At 36.5% G+C, this 18,218-nt stretch overlaps 1 protein-coding gene across 2 annotated transcripts in view; it reads left to right on the plus strand.

Annotated features, from left to right (window-relative positions):
* The window catches only part of ARHGAP32 (Rho GTPase activating protein 32), a 177,042-nt gene that overhangs the window by 105,480 nt on the left and 53,344 nt on the right, over positions 1-18,218 (plus strand). For both annotated transcript variants that reach the window (XM_040631035.1, XM_040631037.1), the window contains one exon: positions 6,029-6,110. In XM_040631035.1, the coding sequence (XP_040486969.1) occupies positions 6,029-6,110 (82 nt within the window). The remainder of the gene's footprint in view (positions 1-6,028; positions 6,111-18,218) is intronic.

The raw sequence follows: 18,218 nt of genomic DNA on the forward strand, positions 1-18,218 counted from the left end.
TTTACTCATCACAAGTATATGCTTAAACCCTTCAGCCCTCTTTTCTTCTCTTGCTTCACTTGCAGTCTCTGTTTGGCTTAATGCAAGAATGGACACTTCATTACTCCTCTTACTTAAGTTCTCATCAGTATTTTATTTCTTTTTTCCTGATACTTTCTTCTCTCAATAAAAGTGACATGACAGTCTTAGAGTTCCTCCATCTTCTCAGTCTTCTTTTTACAGCACTTCCTCCTCTAGCAGATCCCTGAAATTTTGGGGTCGAACTACTTTCTCATTCTGTGCTCTTTGTCTTAGACTATCTTATTTTCTCTTTCAACTTTAAATTCAATGTATTTGCCCATCTCCCAGATTTATACCGATTCCTGACCTTGTTTCTTTTCTTTTTTTTTTTCAAGATTTGATTTATTTGAGAGAGAGCAAAAGAGAGAGAGAGCACGAGCAGGGTGAGGGGCAGAAGGAGAAGCAGACTCCCCGCTGAGCAGGGACCCACCCCCCACCCATGTGGGCTGGATCCCAGGACCCCAAGATCATGACCTGAGCCGAGGGCAGACACTTAACCGACTGAGCCACCCAGGCGCCTCTCCTGACTTTGTTTCTGAGTCCCAAACCTTAACATCCTACTATAAGAGTGATACTTTTAACAGTAGAAATCGGGGAGCTGTCATTTAATGTTTAGGAGACAGTGTAAATAAGGCAAAGAAAACAGAAGGAATGTGTGTTTCTTGGGACATAAAGGTGGGGAGACACAAATAGGAATATCTCAAAGAACCAGTGCAAAAATTATAGATGGAACCAGGAACTGGGAAGTCAGGAATTGAGGGAATTTGCTTACAGTTTTACTTCTTTCTGTGTAGTAGCAGCAGCTGCTGCTTCTTTGTCTCATTCTTCTCCTTTTTTTGAAAACTACTTTCTAGTTCTAGCAACTCAGAGATAATTAACAATTCAGACCTAGTTTCAAAATCTTAAGAGACAGACTAATTGACTAATTAACTTATGGTCCTATAAACTGTAACTGGGATGGTGTTGGCAGGGGCATGTAGTCTGGACTGGACAGAGATCCTAAAAAGGTATGAGTTCTCTAAGAATATTTGGGGAATGGGAAGAACATAATTGATGTTTCAGTGTGGGAGAGCATGAATTTGTCTTGTTTGAATCTCCTGAGTGATGTGATTTTTCTTTAGCAATACAGAGGCATGCAAGTAGGGTGGTATATTGATTTATTTTGGAGAGGGATGCTGGACTGGTTTGGCAGAAGGTTAATATTGTGAGGAAATTAAGGGTACTGATATTTTTTAAAGTTCAAATGATCAATCACAGGGTTCATACTAGGTAGCAAAAAAAGAGATAGGAAGGGGACTATGTACCCTAAGGGGAAATATACGGGGGGAAGGAGATGCAGTACCTCTGAATTTGAGCTTCAGTTGTCATGGAATATATGAACACTAGAGCCTGGGAGGAGAGGAGGTTGTAGTTTGAAAATGAAAAGTTGGAAACTCTGAGGCCGCATAGTTCCAGTTGATGAAAAATCTGTGGCATATATCTGGAAGTAAGAGCATTACTTTACTAAGCTTAATAAAAAAATTTTTTTGTTATGCTAACAGTCCTAAAGTTTCACTAGCTATTAATTACATAAAGCAAAGAGTAGGATAGGAATTTAAAAAAAAATCAGTGATAAGCACGTTGTTGTGTTGAAATTCCTTTTAGATTTTGATTAGTTGCCTCAGAGAGACCATAGTTAGGATTAGGCTCCATGGGTATGCAATGACTTCTTTCCGTTCCCACTGTTATCAAAGCTCCAGCCTTACATTATTGCAGTCGTTTCTTATCTAACATTCCCTCTGTGTTGTACCAAAATATTTTTTCAGTACGTTCACTTTTGTAGCCAGACCCATTTGTTTCATAGTTTGAGCCAATCCTCAAGGTAGAAGATGGTCAGAAGAATCAGATCACAGTCTGTTACATTTAAGTCTGTCCTTCTTCACTTGCAGAGAGGGAGCCATATACTTGTCAAGCTGCTTGAAACCCATTCCTAGGAGCTATTAGAGTTCGGACAGGCCCCGGACCGAATATATGGGTACAGATTAGTGGGGAGCCAGAGTAAGTTGTGAAATTTTTAGGAATTTCGTAGCACAATTGGAAACACAGCTGCTATTAAAAATTAAAGCATATAACTTTACAATTAAGTGAATTGTATTAAAAATAAAGGTAATAAATACTTAAACTTTATTTCTAATTATTTTACTATATTTTACTGTTATCTGCACTCTTGAGATAATTTCCACCTAGTGTTCTGTATGGTATAAATACTACGTAACAGGCTACTTTGCGTCTCTTTTCAACTCTGCATTTGGGTTGTGTCATGTTGGTAGGCTTGGAGTATTTATACCACGGACTCTGACAAACCCTATAAATCAAGGCCTTCCCTCCTGAAAGGCCAGTTGTTCAACTTTTACCAGCTCACTGTGGGATATAGAGTAGTCTTCTCTTATCTGTGGGGGATACTTTCCAAGACCCCCCAGAGAATGCCCCAAACTGTGGATACTATATATATTATGTTTTTCCTATACACATATACATACCTATGATAAAGTTTAATATATAAATTAGGCACAGTAAGAGATTTACAAACATAATAATAAAATAGAACAATCATAAAAATATAGTAAAAGTTATGTGGATGTGATCTGTCTCTCAAAATATCTTATTGTATTATACTCATCCTTCTTGTGATGATGTCAGGTGATAAAATGTCTATGTGATGAGATGAAGTGAGGCGAATTATGTAGGCATTGTGATATAAGGTTAGGCTGCTGTTGACCTTCTGACAATGCGTGAGAAGGAGGATCATCTGCTTCCAGACCATGGTTGACCACGGGTAACTGAAACTGAAAGCAAAACCTATGGATAGGGGTGGAGGGGTCTACTGTAATGTATCTCTTGCCTTTTCTCACTTTATCTCAAAGACTTGGGGGAAAGCTACCAAACTGAAAGTCTTTTTTCCTTCCTGGAAACTCATCCCTAACCTGTTGCAGCCTTAACTTTACATTGTTCTTTTTCTTCTATTACTATATTTTTATTACCTACTCCTCTACCCTATGGGTCCTAGATGTTGGTCTTTTCTCTCTCTTCCATCTTACAGCTAGAGTTGAATCTCATTTTGATCTCTGCCTCACCCTTCTCAGCCATATAAATTAGAGCTTTAGAAATTGTCGCTGCTGGCAGAAAGAATAATATATGAACCAGGATGATGACATAGCTCATAGATCATATTGCCAGAGTTTAGTCGCTTTTAACATTTGGCATTTTGAGTTTATCAGAATTGTTTATATTTGGTGAAATATTAGCTTAAGTATGAGTCAGAAAAGTAAATGTTCACTAACTGTATTTTTAGGCTTAGTTATATTCTTTTTTTCCCCTAGGATTAGTTACATTCTTGTATGTATTTTCAACAGAACACAGCTTCATTTTTTTGTGATGGAAATTTTATAATAGCAAAATAGAATCTACTTGCCTTTCACAAATTTATAGAATCAACTCTTCCAACTCAAAGACTTATTAACAGGAGTGCTTTTGGTTTCAAGAAACAGTAAAGTGAACAGAAAAAGTGACTGATGACCACTGTTGAGTTAGCAGCTTAAAGATACTAGGCAGAAATTTCTAAGATTCTCTTGGCCTTTCTTTTTAAGGTCAAATGATGGTTCCTACAGATCTAATCTTGATACCTACATCACAGCAGGAGGAAGGAGCTAGAATAGAAGCAGTAGAGCTGTATTTGCATGTGCTGTGGCTACACCTGGATGCAAGGGGCCTGGGTGCTGAATATATAGTTTAGCTCATAGTAGTATTATACTTTATGCAAATAATATTATACTTCATAATAGTAATATTATACTTTATGATAAAGGGAGACAAGTGAGCAGGGATTGGAGATAGGCATTAAATGAAGTTACCATGGACTTCTGCATAGTTCACTCATATATCTAAACCTAAGGCACTGAGACAAATTTAAAAGGTACAAATGTAACTAATATATGATACAGTTCTCCAAGAAGTTCATTAAGCTTTGTTCAGTCTAGGAAGTGATGGAAAACTAGTTTTTATTTGATAAAAGATATTTGAGTTTAGAAAATAGGCTAGGTGCTTTCACACAAATTATTGTGGTAGCTTATATTATGCCCATTTTTACAAATTGGGAAACTGAAACAGATGTTAATTAATTTGCTCCAGATCACAGAGGCTAGTAAGTGGGTGGGCCAAGTTTAGAACCTGGTCTTTTTTCTCTAGAAAACTGTGGAAAATGTTTATAAATTGAAATGAATTCTAATTTTATGGAAAGAATGATATGTGATAGGGAGGAAACCCAAGTCCACACGTGTAGAAGGTGGTGTTATGTGATGTCCATTTAATGGTGGAGCCTAAGCCCTGTAGGCTTGTAGTAGCCAGCGTATTGGGCACTAACACTTAGTGGGTATTTACTGTATGCATTTTGCTTATACTGATCCATCTAATTCTTATAGCAACCGTTATGAACTAGGTACTATTACTGTGTTGAGATGAAGAAACTGAAAACAGGGAGGCTGAGTCACAAACCTGACCTTGTAAGTGGCAGACCTAGAACTAAACCCAAGCATTCTTACCCTTGCGGCTGCACGTTAACCATGACACCATCCACCCTCTGATAATAACTGTGTGTAAGGGAGAATGAGAAGGATTTCTCAAGGTGATTCTTATCTGGTTCTAATTGATTTTGGAAGAATTTCTAGTTGTTTAGCTACATAGGATGTTGAATAAAATATGGTATGAAATTTCACCAGTAAAACTTAAAACACTTAAAGCTTCATTTTGGAAGGCAATGAATAGGGACTTTAAGAATCCCAAATTCAGATATCTTTTAAACAAAACTGATAACATGTTAATAACCCCTTTTCAGCTCATGATAATTGGTTACATCTTCATAATTTTAAGAACTACCATGGAATATCGATCCAGAAATTGTAATAAGAATGCAGCAAATGCATATGTGAAAATAATCCCACACAGATGGAAATTATACAGCTCAGAACTCCATGATGAATCATAACTTCTGGAAGACCATTCCATTCTTCCCGAGTCTATCAACAGAGGGATGTAAAAAGCGATGTAGTTTTCATGTTCAGCTTTAACATCTGTTGCATGGTAGCCTGATTATATTCCTATCTAAGGAAACATCTATAAATATTGGCAAAGATCTCCTTTTTACTTTTGTTTCCAGGCTGTTTATCTCTGTATTTATTCTATTACCTCTAAGCGTATCTCTGTGTAATCTGGGTGGTCTTTGGTGAGCTCAGTGTTTTCCTAATACAACTACTTAGGATTCTCTACCTAACATCATGAACTGTCTGCTACCAGGTCAGAGTGGTGTGTTTTCAAAGCCGGAGTCTGTCATTACTGCTGAGATTGGTCGTTTTCTTCTCTTTTGCTTTCCCACTTATTTATACACTATTAGCTCTTTCACAACAGTAAATATTTTAAATGAGTGATTGTTTCACCTATTTATTTTAATCCTGTCATTTTTCATGAAACCTGTGAGAGAATGAAGAGAAAATTCACAAAAAAAATTGGATGTGGTTTCGTGTTGACTTTTTTTAAATTATAGAAAAGACAATAAATATAAAAGTTGGCTGTAGATATATCAATACAACTAGGCTGAAATTTCAGCAACGTAAAAATTGTATATACTGCATGTATAGCTTTTGGTATCAGACTAAATATTTTAAAATATGTAAAAAAAAGTTTGAGAAGTTAAAAGCTAAAACCAAAAAAGCAGACTTAGATATTTGGACTAATAATACACAACTCTGTATACACATAGCAACAGATTGTTTTATTATTTGTTTGTGTAATTGGTATCATCTGTGATTTAGAGTCTTGGAATAATAGAATCCTTTGGGAGGGACTGTGGAGTACATTACTGGAATTGAATTGGCAGTGTTCACACACTGGCTCTGCTCTGGTTTAGAATCCTCTCTTTGCTGCTTTTCTTCCTTAGGTGGGACTCTTCCCTGGACACTGCGTTGAGTTAATTAATCAGAAAGTTCCCCAGTCAGTGACCAACTCAGTGCCAAAACCAGGTGAGTACATTTTTTCATTAGTGTGGTTATTTTATCAACTGCTTAAAAAAACAGATTTTCACTTTTAGCTAAACACATAGCTTGTTTTGCTGTTCTTTCCATTTATGAACATAATATGCATCCTTAATTTTATGTGGTTTTGATTTTTAATATATTCTTATTTCTCTATTGATTATTTCACAAAGGTGCATTTGACATTTTAGATAATTTCAAAGAACTACTTGGTCCATTAAGCTTTGTCATTATTTGTTTTTGTAATTATATAGTAGGAGTATAGCTTATTAATGAACACAGTGATAAAAGAAAAATAACAAGTTTAAAGAACTCACAGAGATGGTATGATTAGCTGAAAATTAATAAAATAAAGGGAATGTATATTTTATCAATGACTATGAACATCAAAACTATTTTATTTTATTTTTTTAAACTATTTTAAACAGCATTTTCATTACTTCATAGTATATTTACAGTGCTGTGTAAATATGTAGACTGTTTTATGAATAAATAAAGCAATGTTACAGGGGGTGGAAATCAAGAAAATGGAAGTTTTTGTTTTTATTGGGGTGATTTAATCGAGGCAAATTCTGTAAAATACTTAGCTTGGAAGTTTTTAGTGTGATACAAATTTTTTAAAGGAAAACAAAACAAAGGCTGAAAGATTTTAGAGGGAAGAGGAAGTAATCAAATTTGTTCCTCCTACTTGTGTTATAGTCCCTTTGCCTTTCTCCACCCTTCTCCCTACTCTGCCCCTAGTAGAAGAAAAAGAAAAAATGTCTGGGCCTCAGAATTTCTTTGGACAGTTTTCCTTAAATTATTTTCTAGGGTTAGGACCTATGTGTAAGAATTAGGAGGAATAAAGCTTATTTAGTATTTTCCCATCTCTGTTCCCAAAGCACACATCACACCATCTTTGCTTATAGTATTTAAGTAAAGGGCAATAACCCCTTTTGAAGCCTATTTCTTCACAGAAAGTTAGGAATTTTATTTTATTTTATTATTATTTTTTAAGAGTTTATTTATTTATTTGACAGAGAGAGACAGCCAGCGAGAGAGGGAACACAAGCAGGGGGAGTGGAAGAGGTAGAAGCAGGCTCCCAGCAGAGCAGGGAGCCCGATGCGGGGCTCGATCCCAGGACCCTGGGATCACGCCCTGGGCTGAAGGCAGATGCTTAATGACTGAACCATCCAGGCGCCCCTAGGAATTTTAAAATTTTAGGCAGATACCTTTTATTGTTTAGTAGAGAAAAATACTTCAAAACAGTGTTCTCTGCCGTTCTACTTGAGGCAGGATTCTTAGTCTCTTTATAAGACATTTTTATCCTCTGTTAAGTCCCCCTTCTTTGGGTAAACAGTATTAAAAAAGCTTTCTCAGTGGGTACTTGCTTAGTAAATGTTCATTTGTGGTTGTGATGACTATAGGTTTCTTTCTTTTTTTAAATATGGCATCATTAACTTAAAAGAAAACCCATATCCATTAGCAGACAGTGTCCTAGCCCCTCCCTGCTCCCCAGTCCTAAGCAGCTACTAGTTTACTTTCTGTCTCTATAGATTTCCCTATTCTAGACATTTCATATAAATGGAATCATACAATATGTGGTCTTCTGTCATTAGCTTCTTTGACTTAGCATAATGTTTTCAAGGTTCATCCATGTATCAGAATTTAATTCTTTTATGGCTATATAATATTCCATTGTATGGCTATACTGTAGTCTATCAACTCATTTTTAGTCGTTTCCATTTTGGGCTAAGAATAATGCTGTTATGAACACTGGTGTACAGGTTTTTGTGTGGATAAATATTTTCATCTCTCACGCATATATCTAGGCATGAAACTTTGGGGTCATATGATAGCTCTATGCTTAACCTTTTGAAGAACAGCCAGACTGCTTTACAAAGTAGCTCACCATTTTAGAATACCCCTGGCAATATATGAGAGTTTCAGTTGCTCCATATCCTTGTTAGTATGTTTTTGATATCTGCCATCTTAGTGGTTATGAAGTGGTGTATCTTTGTGAGTTTGATTTATATTTTCCTGATGACTAATAATCTTGAGTACCTTTTTATGTGCTTATTAGCCATTTGCATGTTTTTGGAGAAATATCTATTCAGATTCTTTGCCCATTTTTTAATTGGGTTGTCATTTTATTATTGAGTTGTAAGTGTTCTTTATATATTCTAGATACAAGTCCTTTATCAGGTAATATGATTTGCAGATATTTTCTCATATTCTGTGGGTTGTCTTTGCCTTTCTTTATTCTGTCCATTGAAGCATAAAAATTTCTAATTTTGATGAAAATTGGTACATTTTTTCTTTTGTTGCTTGTGCTTTTGGTGTCTTATTTAGGAAGGCTTTGCCTAACCCACGTTTTAAGATTTACTCCTATATTTTCTTCTAAGAAGTTTATAGTTTTAGGTCTTTGATTTTAGTCTGTGATTCATTTTCAGTTAGTTTTTATGTCTGGTGTGAGGCCCAACTCCAATGGACATCTAGGAGTCACAGCACTATTTGTTGAAAAAAAGGTTATTCCTCCCCCCATTGAATTGTCTTGATTCCCTTGTAGAAAATTAATTGACCTTAGACATATAAGTTTATTTTTGGACTTTTGGTTCTGTTCCACTGATCTGTATGTCTATTATTAAGACCAACACCACCCTGTCTTGATTACCTTTGTTTTGTGGTAGATTTTGCTCTTGGTTTATTCTTTCTCAGGATTGATTTGGCTTTTTAGGGTTCTTTACAGTTCCATATGAATTTTAGAATCACCTTGTCAATTTCTACAAAGAAGTCAGCTGGAGTTTGATAGGGACTGTATTGAATCTGTATATCAATTTGGAAGGTAATACCATCTTATCAATATTTATTAAGTCTTCCAATCCATGAACATGGGATGTTTTTCCATTTATTTAGACTTATAATTTTGTTCAAGGTTTTGTAGCTTTCAGAATATAAGTTTTCAATTTTTTGTTAATTTTTTTCTTTTTGATGCTATTGTAAGCAGAATTATTTTCTTGATTTCATTTTCTTGTTCGTTGCAAGTACGTGGAAACACAATTAGTTTTGTGTAGTAATCATGTATCCTGAAACCTTGTTGAAATGTTTATTCTAATAGTTACTTTTTTTAGTTGGATTTCTTAGGATATCCTATATTCAAGATCAAGTCATCTGTGAATAGAGATATTTTTACTTCTTCCTTTGCAATCTGGATGCTTTTTATTTCTTTTTCTTGCCCAGTTTCCTTGGCAGGACCTCTAAGAATGGCCATCTTTGTCTCATTTCTGATCTTAGACAGCACATGATTAAGTAAGATGTTAGCTGTGGGGTTTACATAGATGCTGTTTATCAGATTGGGGATGTACCCTTCGGTTCTTAGTTTGTTGAATGATTTTATTATACAAGGGTGTTGGCTTTTGTCAAATACTTTTTATCTATCTGTTGAGGTGATCATGAGTTTTTGTAGTCACTATTTTGAAGTTATTAAATTCAACATCAAAAATTTATTGTGGTTTCTCATGCATTATTTTTATATATTTCTGCTGTGTAAACTTAACCTGTTAGGTATTAAGTCTCATCTTTGATAATTCTGCCTCAAAGGTATACTGTAAACTGAATTTTTAAAAATTAGCTTAATATTGGTATTAAGTTGTTTTGAATGAGAAAGTGACATTTCCAGTAGTGATAACCTCCAGAAGCTTTTAAAACTTGAGAAAGTTAATCAGTTATTGAATTTTTATTATTGAAGAAAATAAGTTTCTATTAATAGACCTGTATGACATTGTTAATTCTAAATTATTGGTGACATATAATGACAGCACACCTTCAAAAGCTAATATTTTATCTTTTGTGAACAGCATTGCAGGGTTGGCATAAGGAAATGTGCATTCTTAATATATTTTGAAAAGGATGATGTGAATTCTATCAGCCTCAGGCTTGTTTCACACTTTAAAACTGTCTTTGCCTACAGTATAAACAACTTGAATGTTCTATTTATTTTTAACATTGCCATCTGTTACTGTTAGATGCCAAATCTGAAAGATGCAGCTATAGTTTGAGACTGAAATTTAAAGCTCCCTATATTATTACACAACAAGGGCAATAGGAAAAATTTTCTCTTTGGAGCTCTTCTTAATGTTCTCAATATGTTCAATTATTTGTGTATGTAAAAATAAAATCAATGAGTCACCATGTCCTGACCAAGAAAGCAAGTATCCATGCTGCCTTATGAAAAAGAAGTTGTGGTAGAGTGGGGTTGAGGCGGGAGAGGGGGAGAGAAGGAGAGAGGAAGACAAGAAGAGGAAAGAAAAGAGAAAGAAAGCTAGAAGCTTGTGCATAAGAAATGGGCAGTTAGTTCAGTCACAGGTTGTGATTTGATGGAGGAAGATGAGGTTGAGGTGGGGGGAGGAAGGGAAAGCATATATGGTTTTCTTTGTGTTTATCCTGTTTGGAGTTGATGGAGCAGTTGGATTTATTTATTGATCTCTTCAAGTTTTTAGTTTTCTCAGCTATTATCGCTTCGGTATTTCTTTTGTGCAATAGTTTCTCTTTCTCTTTTCCTTTACACATCATTTACACTCTTTGATATTGTCTCACACATCCTCTTTTCAGTTTAGATACTTTCTTTTGACGTATCTTAAATTTCACTGGTTTTTCTCTCCCTGTAGGCTTCTTTTAAGCCAATCCAATAAAGTCTTCAATTCTTACGTACTTTATTTCTTGGATCAACATATTGTCTTTTTTGTAGGTTCCATGGTGGAGTTCCTCATTTTCTCACATCTATCTTTTCATTTAGAAAGAAAGAAAAAGAGCAGTTGGGGGGGAGGAAAAGGGGAGGGAGAAGAAAGTAGGGAGAGAGGGTAAGAGAAAAAGCAAAGCTTATTTTTGAAGTATGAACTTCTGAAAATGAAGGGCTTAGGAAATTTAGAGAAGACTTTTCCTCTGAAAACAAAAATTTGGACAGAAACATAAAAATATCTCTTTGAAGCATTGGGAAGTTAATAAAGTGGTAAACACTTACTGAGCTAAGGTTAAGCAGAAGAAGGGCATGCTGAAGACTGACCCTGTATATGGAGACATTATTCTCCTAGGGTATCTACTGATGGAGTAGAGAAAGTCACAGTGCTAGGGGAATAAAAATTGGAATTCAGAGCCCAATAGGTCAGAGTTGCTGATAAACGCCCCAAGTTTTGAGTTAGGATTTTTGTGGAAATTGACAACAGATTCTAAACTGATTCTAAAATGTATATGGAAATGCAGAGCCCCAAATACCCAACAGAATTTTGAAGAACAGAGAAGTGAGAAACTTATTTTAAATATCAAGATTTATTGGTTTTTTTGAAAGATTTATTTATTTGAGAGAGAGAGAAGACAGAGGGAGAGAGAAATCCCAAGCAGACTTGATCCCACTACCCTAAGATCACAACCTGAGCCAAAACCAGGAGTTGGATGTTCACCAGCCTGCACCACCTGGGTGCTCCATGATTTATTGTTAAAACTTCGCTTATTAAGATGATGGTGTTGATTCAGGGGTACACAAATAGATGAGTGGAGCAGAAGAGAGTCAGGAAACAAACCTGTGGATGCATAGATACTTGATTTATGACAAGGGTGACATTGCAGAGCATTATCAAAAGTATAGTCATTTCAATAAATGGTGCTGGGTCACCTTGAATTATATATATGTGTGTGTGTGTGTGTGTATTTCTTATTTAACCCTGTATACAAAATCATTTCCAGGAGAGTTACAGATCTGTATGTGAAAGGTAAAACAATAAAACTTCTAGAAGATAATATAGTAGAATATCTTCATTACCTGTTTTCATGATCTTGGAGTAGACATAAGCAGTAATCATAACTGAAGAGCTTAATAATTAAACTTGAACTTCATTCTAATACGCTATTAAGATAATGGAGAAAGCAAGTCACAAAATGAGAAAGATATTTGACAAAGGTCACATGACTAAAGTATGTAAAGAGTCAATAAGAAAAGGACTAATAGACTGATTTGTTTAATTGAGTAAAAACTTGAACAGGTACTTTAGTAAGCATATGACAAGAAGGTCAACATCATTAGTCTTAGGGAAATGCAAATTGAAATCTTACTCTCCAATGCATACCCACCAGAATGGTTAAAATATAAGAATAACAATACCAAAGTTTGGCAAGGATATATATCAGTGGGAATTCTCACACACGCTAGCGGGAGTGTAATGTGGGACAATCATTGTTTGGCATTACATACTGGATTTGACACATACCCTGTGATCCAGCAGTTTCACTCTTAGGTATATATAGAACGTTTATAGCAACTTTAGTCCTAATTGTCAAAAAACTTGAAAAACTCAGAGGTATATCCATAATGGAATGGATAAATGAAGACATGTTCATTGAATGGATTCTTCTACACCAATGAAAATGAAACGAGCTACAACTATATTCAACAATATGGATGAATTTCACAAAAATAAATGTTGAGTTGAATAAATGTTGAAGCCTGCTATACATACATACATACATATACTGTATAATTCCACATAGATAAAGAGAGAGTTCAAAATCATAGAGCTCAAGACCGTTCTGTGGTATTAGAAGTCAGAGTATCAGTTATCTTTGGAGAGGAGAAAGGGGGTAGATGATCGGGATGGGTAGGAGAGAGATGATTCTAGAGTGCTAGTAATGTTCTGTTGATCCTAGTGGTGATTATACAAGACTGTAATAATGTTGAGCATCTTTTCATGTGCTTTTTGGCCATTTGTAGAGGAATGCTTTTAAAGTCCTTTGTCATTTTTGAATTGGTCACTTTGCATTTTTTAAGTATACCTCTCATCCAGATGAATATTCTTTGCAGTATTGCTTTAATATTCAAATGTTGAAAATCACATTTTCAAAATAGAATTGATATTTTCATACTGTGAAATACTCTGCAGCCATCAAAAAGAAACAGGTAGAGGCATATGGAATTTTTTTCTGTGATGTATTGTTAAATGAAAAAGCAAATCACAGCATGGTATAATCCCATTGTAAATTCATAGAAAAGGATCTGGAAGGATACATGCCTAAATGGAAAGGGGAGTATGTTTACAGTAAACATGTATTACTTTATACATGTTTACTGTAAACATGTATTACTTTACAAAATATGAAAAAGTTGATTGTGTCTCCCCTTAATTCCATCCTGTCCAAAAAGGTAATTTTTCCAAGGGTCCTTCTTAATGCACCACCCCATAAAATAGATATTTTCTGACAATAGCTTTAACTTAGATATTTTATTCAATTTATGTGTATGTGTGAAAAGCAGCACAGCTGAAGGGACAAGAGCATAGGCTCCAACCTTAAGTTTTAATCCCTGTGCCACATTTTACTGTGGGTGCACATTACATGGCTTCTCTGACTTTTAATTCCCTTATCTAAAAAGTGAGGCAAGATTCCTTTGAAGATTAGGGATAAGGCATTTAAAGCCCCTGGATATTTAGTAAATGTCAGCTGTATTATTGATTAATGTATGCTTATGCACTGTTATGTTATCTAAATTCCAGAGTGTCACAAACTAGATTTCATTTATGTAGATATGAAATTAGTATATTATTTGTTGGTAAAATCCGTGTGCCAACATGTCACAATATATCACTGAAGGAAACGGATCACAGTAGTTTTCATGGGACCACGGTAGGGGAGGGAGCTTCTTTGGATGCCACTTGAATAGAGTTTGCAGTGTGAATTTTTGTCTTTTTTTGGTGACAGCTGAATTTTTTGGTTAGTAGACATAGAAGTAGGTGAGGCCTTCATTTGGGGGAAAGACTTAGTAATTAGATGTAATACTGATGAAATCCTTATATTAAGAAGTAGTTTATAAGGTAACAAATTAACCCGAATTTGTGCCATAATTTTGGAATAAAATTTTGTTTTGTTTTACAGTTTTCTTCTTTTAGGGAACTGGTCCTCTAGTGTCTTGCTTCCTTTGTTGTTTTACTAATTTTTTTTGACCAATTTTACCTAATTATAGTTTTTTTCCTTTATTTTCATTTGTTTGCTGCTGAATTGTTTCTGTTTTCTTTGAGTATCTAGCACTTTGCTCTTCATAATCCTGTTTCTTTAACATGTCACTTTATTATGAAGTAATCAGACATTTTATACCTAGTAAAGTGAATGTAGGTTTTTACTTATATTATAGGCAGTATTGCATTGAGCATATGCTTGTATTCCGGGGGCTAATTCTTCAAGAATCAGATATTAAAATCAGCGCCCTAGGAGGCCTTGATGTAAGATACAAAGGAGTACCAAAATGCTAGAAGACCCTGGGGAGTTTCCTTTTTGAATACATTGCAAGTGACAGAATAAGATAATATTTTCATATTCTGCATCAGGGAAAAACAGGTAGAAGATTCATACCAGCACGTATCTGTAAAGTGCTTCAGGGTTTGTGGATACTTGTTTTTCCATTATGTGAATTGGAATTCAAATCTTGATACAATCCTGTGAGGTATTGGGGAAAGGGAGTATATTTCTATCCCCCTCCACACCCCGTGTTAACAAATGGAGCCACTGAGACTCAGGGAGGTCAGACAGCTTGCCTGAGGTTTCACAACTAGAATCTACTGAAGTCTTCTGACATCTGATGGTAACCGTGGCCAACACTTACGTAGCTCTTACTATCTGTCAGGTCCTGTACCAAGACACAGATTAACTAATTTGCGATTCATTAACTCAAAATCCAGAATTTGTCCCACTCTAGAACACTGAGTAGATATAAAGTTTATCGTTCTCTCTCTCAAAACAAATATTTATTTAATATGTTTAGCTTTCATTACAGTAGGCGTGAATGAGAACACATTTGAATTTCCACAACGCTTATACCAACAGGAGAGAAATTAGGGCAAATGCTGGGTTAAATGCAGGCTGACAAGAAGTGCTTATAGTACCCCGCTTAATCTGATTTCACTTCTGCCGTCACCCTTTCTGATGCCTCTCTAATTAATCCAAAAGCTATCCTTCGGTCTTTCCTCGTTACACGTAAGCCATCACTCCAGACTCTCTTCTCTTATAGCGCTTTCAGCCATCTTCCTTCTCCACCCTCCCGTTCCGGTCTTTCTCCCCATGTGCTCTGCTGGGCTCTGCTTCTGTGTGCTCTGAACACACGTGCGCTCAGAGCTTCCCTGTGCTCCCAGTATTCTAGACCATGAAATGCTCTCCTCCCCAGTTCGGCCACTTGCAATCACCCTTGTGTTTTGGGATTCAGGCAGTGACCTACTTCCTCCGTGAGAGCTTCCCTGACCGTCTCTCCCTAGCCCATCTCCTACTCACCCCTAGCCAAACTGAAGAGCTGCTCTGTCACTTGCTCACAAAATTGCCATCTCCTCACAAAGGACAAGTATGTCTCATCCATCTTTCTCTCCCTCACAGGAGGTTTGTACAATAGTTGTATAATTAATTACTATCTTAGTATTTACTACTAAAATGAATATTTAGAACACAACTTTTATTTGGTAATCCCTGGCTTCAGAAAACTTAAGTGATTTCCCTTTGTTCCAGAATAATGTATAAAATCTTTAGTCTAGAATTTGAGGGGCTCTATAAATACTGGAACTAACTTATCTTTGTAACTTAATTCATATTTAGTGTCAGTAACCTGTTTCCTTACTTCGCAGTATACTTTGGGTTTCCCTCCTTCTCTTGACTATGATCTTTCTCCTGCCTGAAATGACTTACTGTGTTCTTCACGAAGGCTCTTCAGGCCACTGCTTCAAAAACTTGGATGTGTGTTCATTTTGCTTAACAGATAGTATTAAAAACTGTGTATCCTGATTCAGTGGGTCTAGGGCCAGACCTGAGGCTCTGCATTTCTAATAAACTCCTAGATAATTCCATGATCCTGGTCCCAAGACTGTGTTTTGAATAACAAGGGACTACATTTTAGTCTGCAGTAGCTATTGTTTGTGTCAATCATTTGGAAATAGTGTATAGTAATGAGTTCTCTTATTTTGAATTTGATACTTCATTTTTTGTGTCTTTTTTCCTCATCTGCTTGTTGGCAGGTATTTTATTTTATCCTAATTTACGTCCTTTATATATAATGTTTGCTCTAAAACAGTTGATTGATAATTATAAACGTGAACAATTTCTTTTTTTTTTAAGATTTTATTCACTTATTTGAGATCGAGAGGAGAGAGAGAGTGTGTGCGCACACGCATGCACGGGCACATGAGCAGGTGGGAGGAGGAACAGAGGCAGAGGGGGAAGCAGGCTCTCCACTGAGCAGGGAGCTCAATGCGGGTCTCGGTTCCAGAACCCTGGGATCATGACCTGAGTCCAAGGCATATGCTTAACTGACTGAGCCACCTAGGTTTCCACTATGGTAATCAAAAATGCTTTGTGACCCTCCTGTATGCCCTTAAGCCAGTGCTAGGAGTAGGCCCCCAATCTGTCTTCTCCTTACTTGAAATAAGTAAGTAAACCTTTTCCATTTTTGGTCATTTCCAGTATTCACTCATTCATTGATCAGAATTTATGGAGTGCATACTAAGTCCTAGGGCTACGACAGCAAACACGATAGACAGAAATATTGTCATTTTGGGGTTTATATTCAAGTGTTGATGAGAGGGAGAGAAGAAGGTAAACAAATGAGTAAAATATATAGTACGGTAGGTAAGTGCTATAGAGAAAAATGAAGCCTAGAAGGGGGTACAGGGGTCAGGAAGTGAGGGGATATAATTCCAAAGGAGGGTAGAATGCTTGGGAAGGGCTCATGAGAAGGTTGCTTTTGGGCAGAGGCCTGAAGGAGAAGAGGAGGGGAGCTACGCACGTATCTGGGGGGAGCTTTCCAGACAGGGAACCACAGATGTGAGGATGCTGAGCTGGATGTATGCCTGGCTTGTCACAGGATTTGCTGGAAGGCAGTTTGACTAGAGCAGTGAGTGATGTGAGCTGTGGTTTGGAGGTGAAAGGTCCTTGGGGCCTGGGTGCCACTGTATGGAATTTGGCCTTCATTTAAAATTGGATGGGAAGACATTAGAAGGTTTTGAGCAGAGCTGTTATTTGACTTGACTAACCTTGTTTAGAGGATCACTTTGGTTACTGTGTTAAGGAAAGGAGAAGACACGGGTGGAAGAAGAGAGACTGGCAGTAGCTGTTGTAATGAGCCTGGCAAGAGACCGAGGTGGCTCAGAGCAGCACAGTAGCTGTGAAAGTGGGGAGAGGTGATTGGATTCTGGATATATTTCTGGCCATGAAACCTACAGAATTTTTAGACATACTGTGAAAGGTTTGAATAATTCAGCTAATTCTTAGAATAGAATGATTAGGATGTAGCTCTTGCCTTTCCAGTGAATTCCCTTGTGGCCACCATCACCCCTACAGATACACGTTAGTGCTTCACAGGATCGCCCCTAGACATTTTGTTCAATATGAGAGAAGAATGACAAGGGACCTGTCCTGTGCCATCAGCAGTCATTGGAAGATAAAATGTGATGCTTCCAGTCAGCCATGTTAACTTTTTATTTTGAATACTTATCTCAGAAGAAGTTGCAAAAATAGTACAGAGAAATCCCATGTACTCAAAACCCAACTTCTCCCAGTTTTAACATCTTACATAACATACAGCACATTCTCCAAACCTAGGAAATTGATGCTGTCACATTGCAGTGAACGAGATTACAGACCTTACTCCACGCTCAACAGTTTTTGCTTACTCTCATTTTCCTACCATGTATTTTTATACAGCACAGAATGCAGCCTTTTGGGTTTCAGGTGAGAGTTACTGTTATTCATTCTGGAATTCTCCTGCACTCTGGAAAACTACTGTCGAATTTATTTGTTCCTAACTGTGCTTAGATGTTAGGTAACACGAGAGACAGATGAGTTGTACGGAGTATCCCCAGATGGCTTTTCTACAGCATGGACCTCCCCTCTCCCTTCTTTTTCTCTTTCCTTCCTCTTTTCTTTCCTGTTCTTTTCCCCTTGCCCTCCCCCACACCCCATGTTGTCTTTAGTACTAACCAAGGAAAGGGTGGGAGGAAGGCTGTTTTTTAGTTTCTATTTTTTTAAAAAGGGTGGCTTTGCCTTCTCCACTCTGAATTAACTTTAAGAGCCTCATTTCCTATTCAACAAAATCCATAAAT

Source organism: Ursus maritimus, unplaced genomic scaffold, assembly GCF_017311325.1.
Source record: "Ursus maritimus isolate PB19 unplaced genomic scaffold, ASM1731132v1 scaffold_16, whole genome shotgun sequence".
NCBI lineage: Eukaryota > Metazoa > Chordata > Mammalia > Carnivora > Ursidae > Ursus > Ursus maritimus.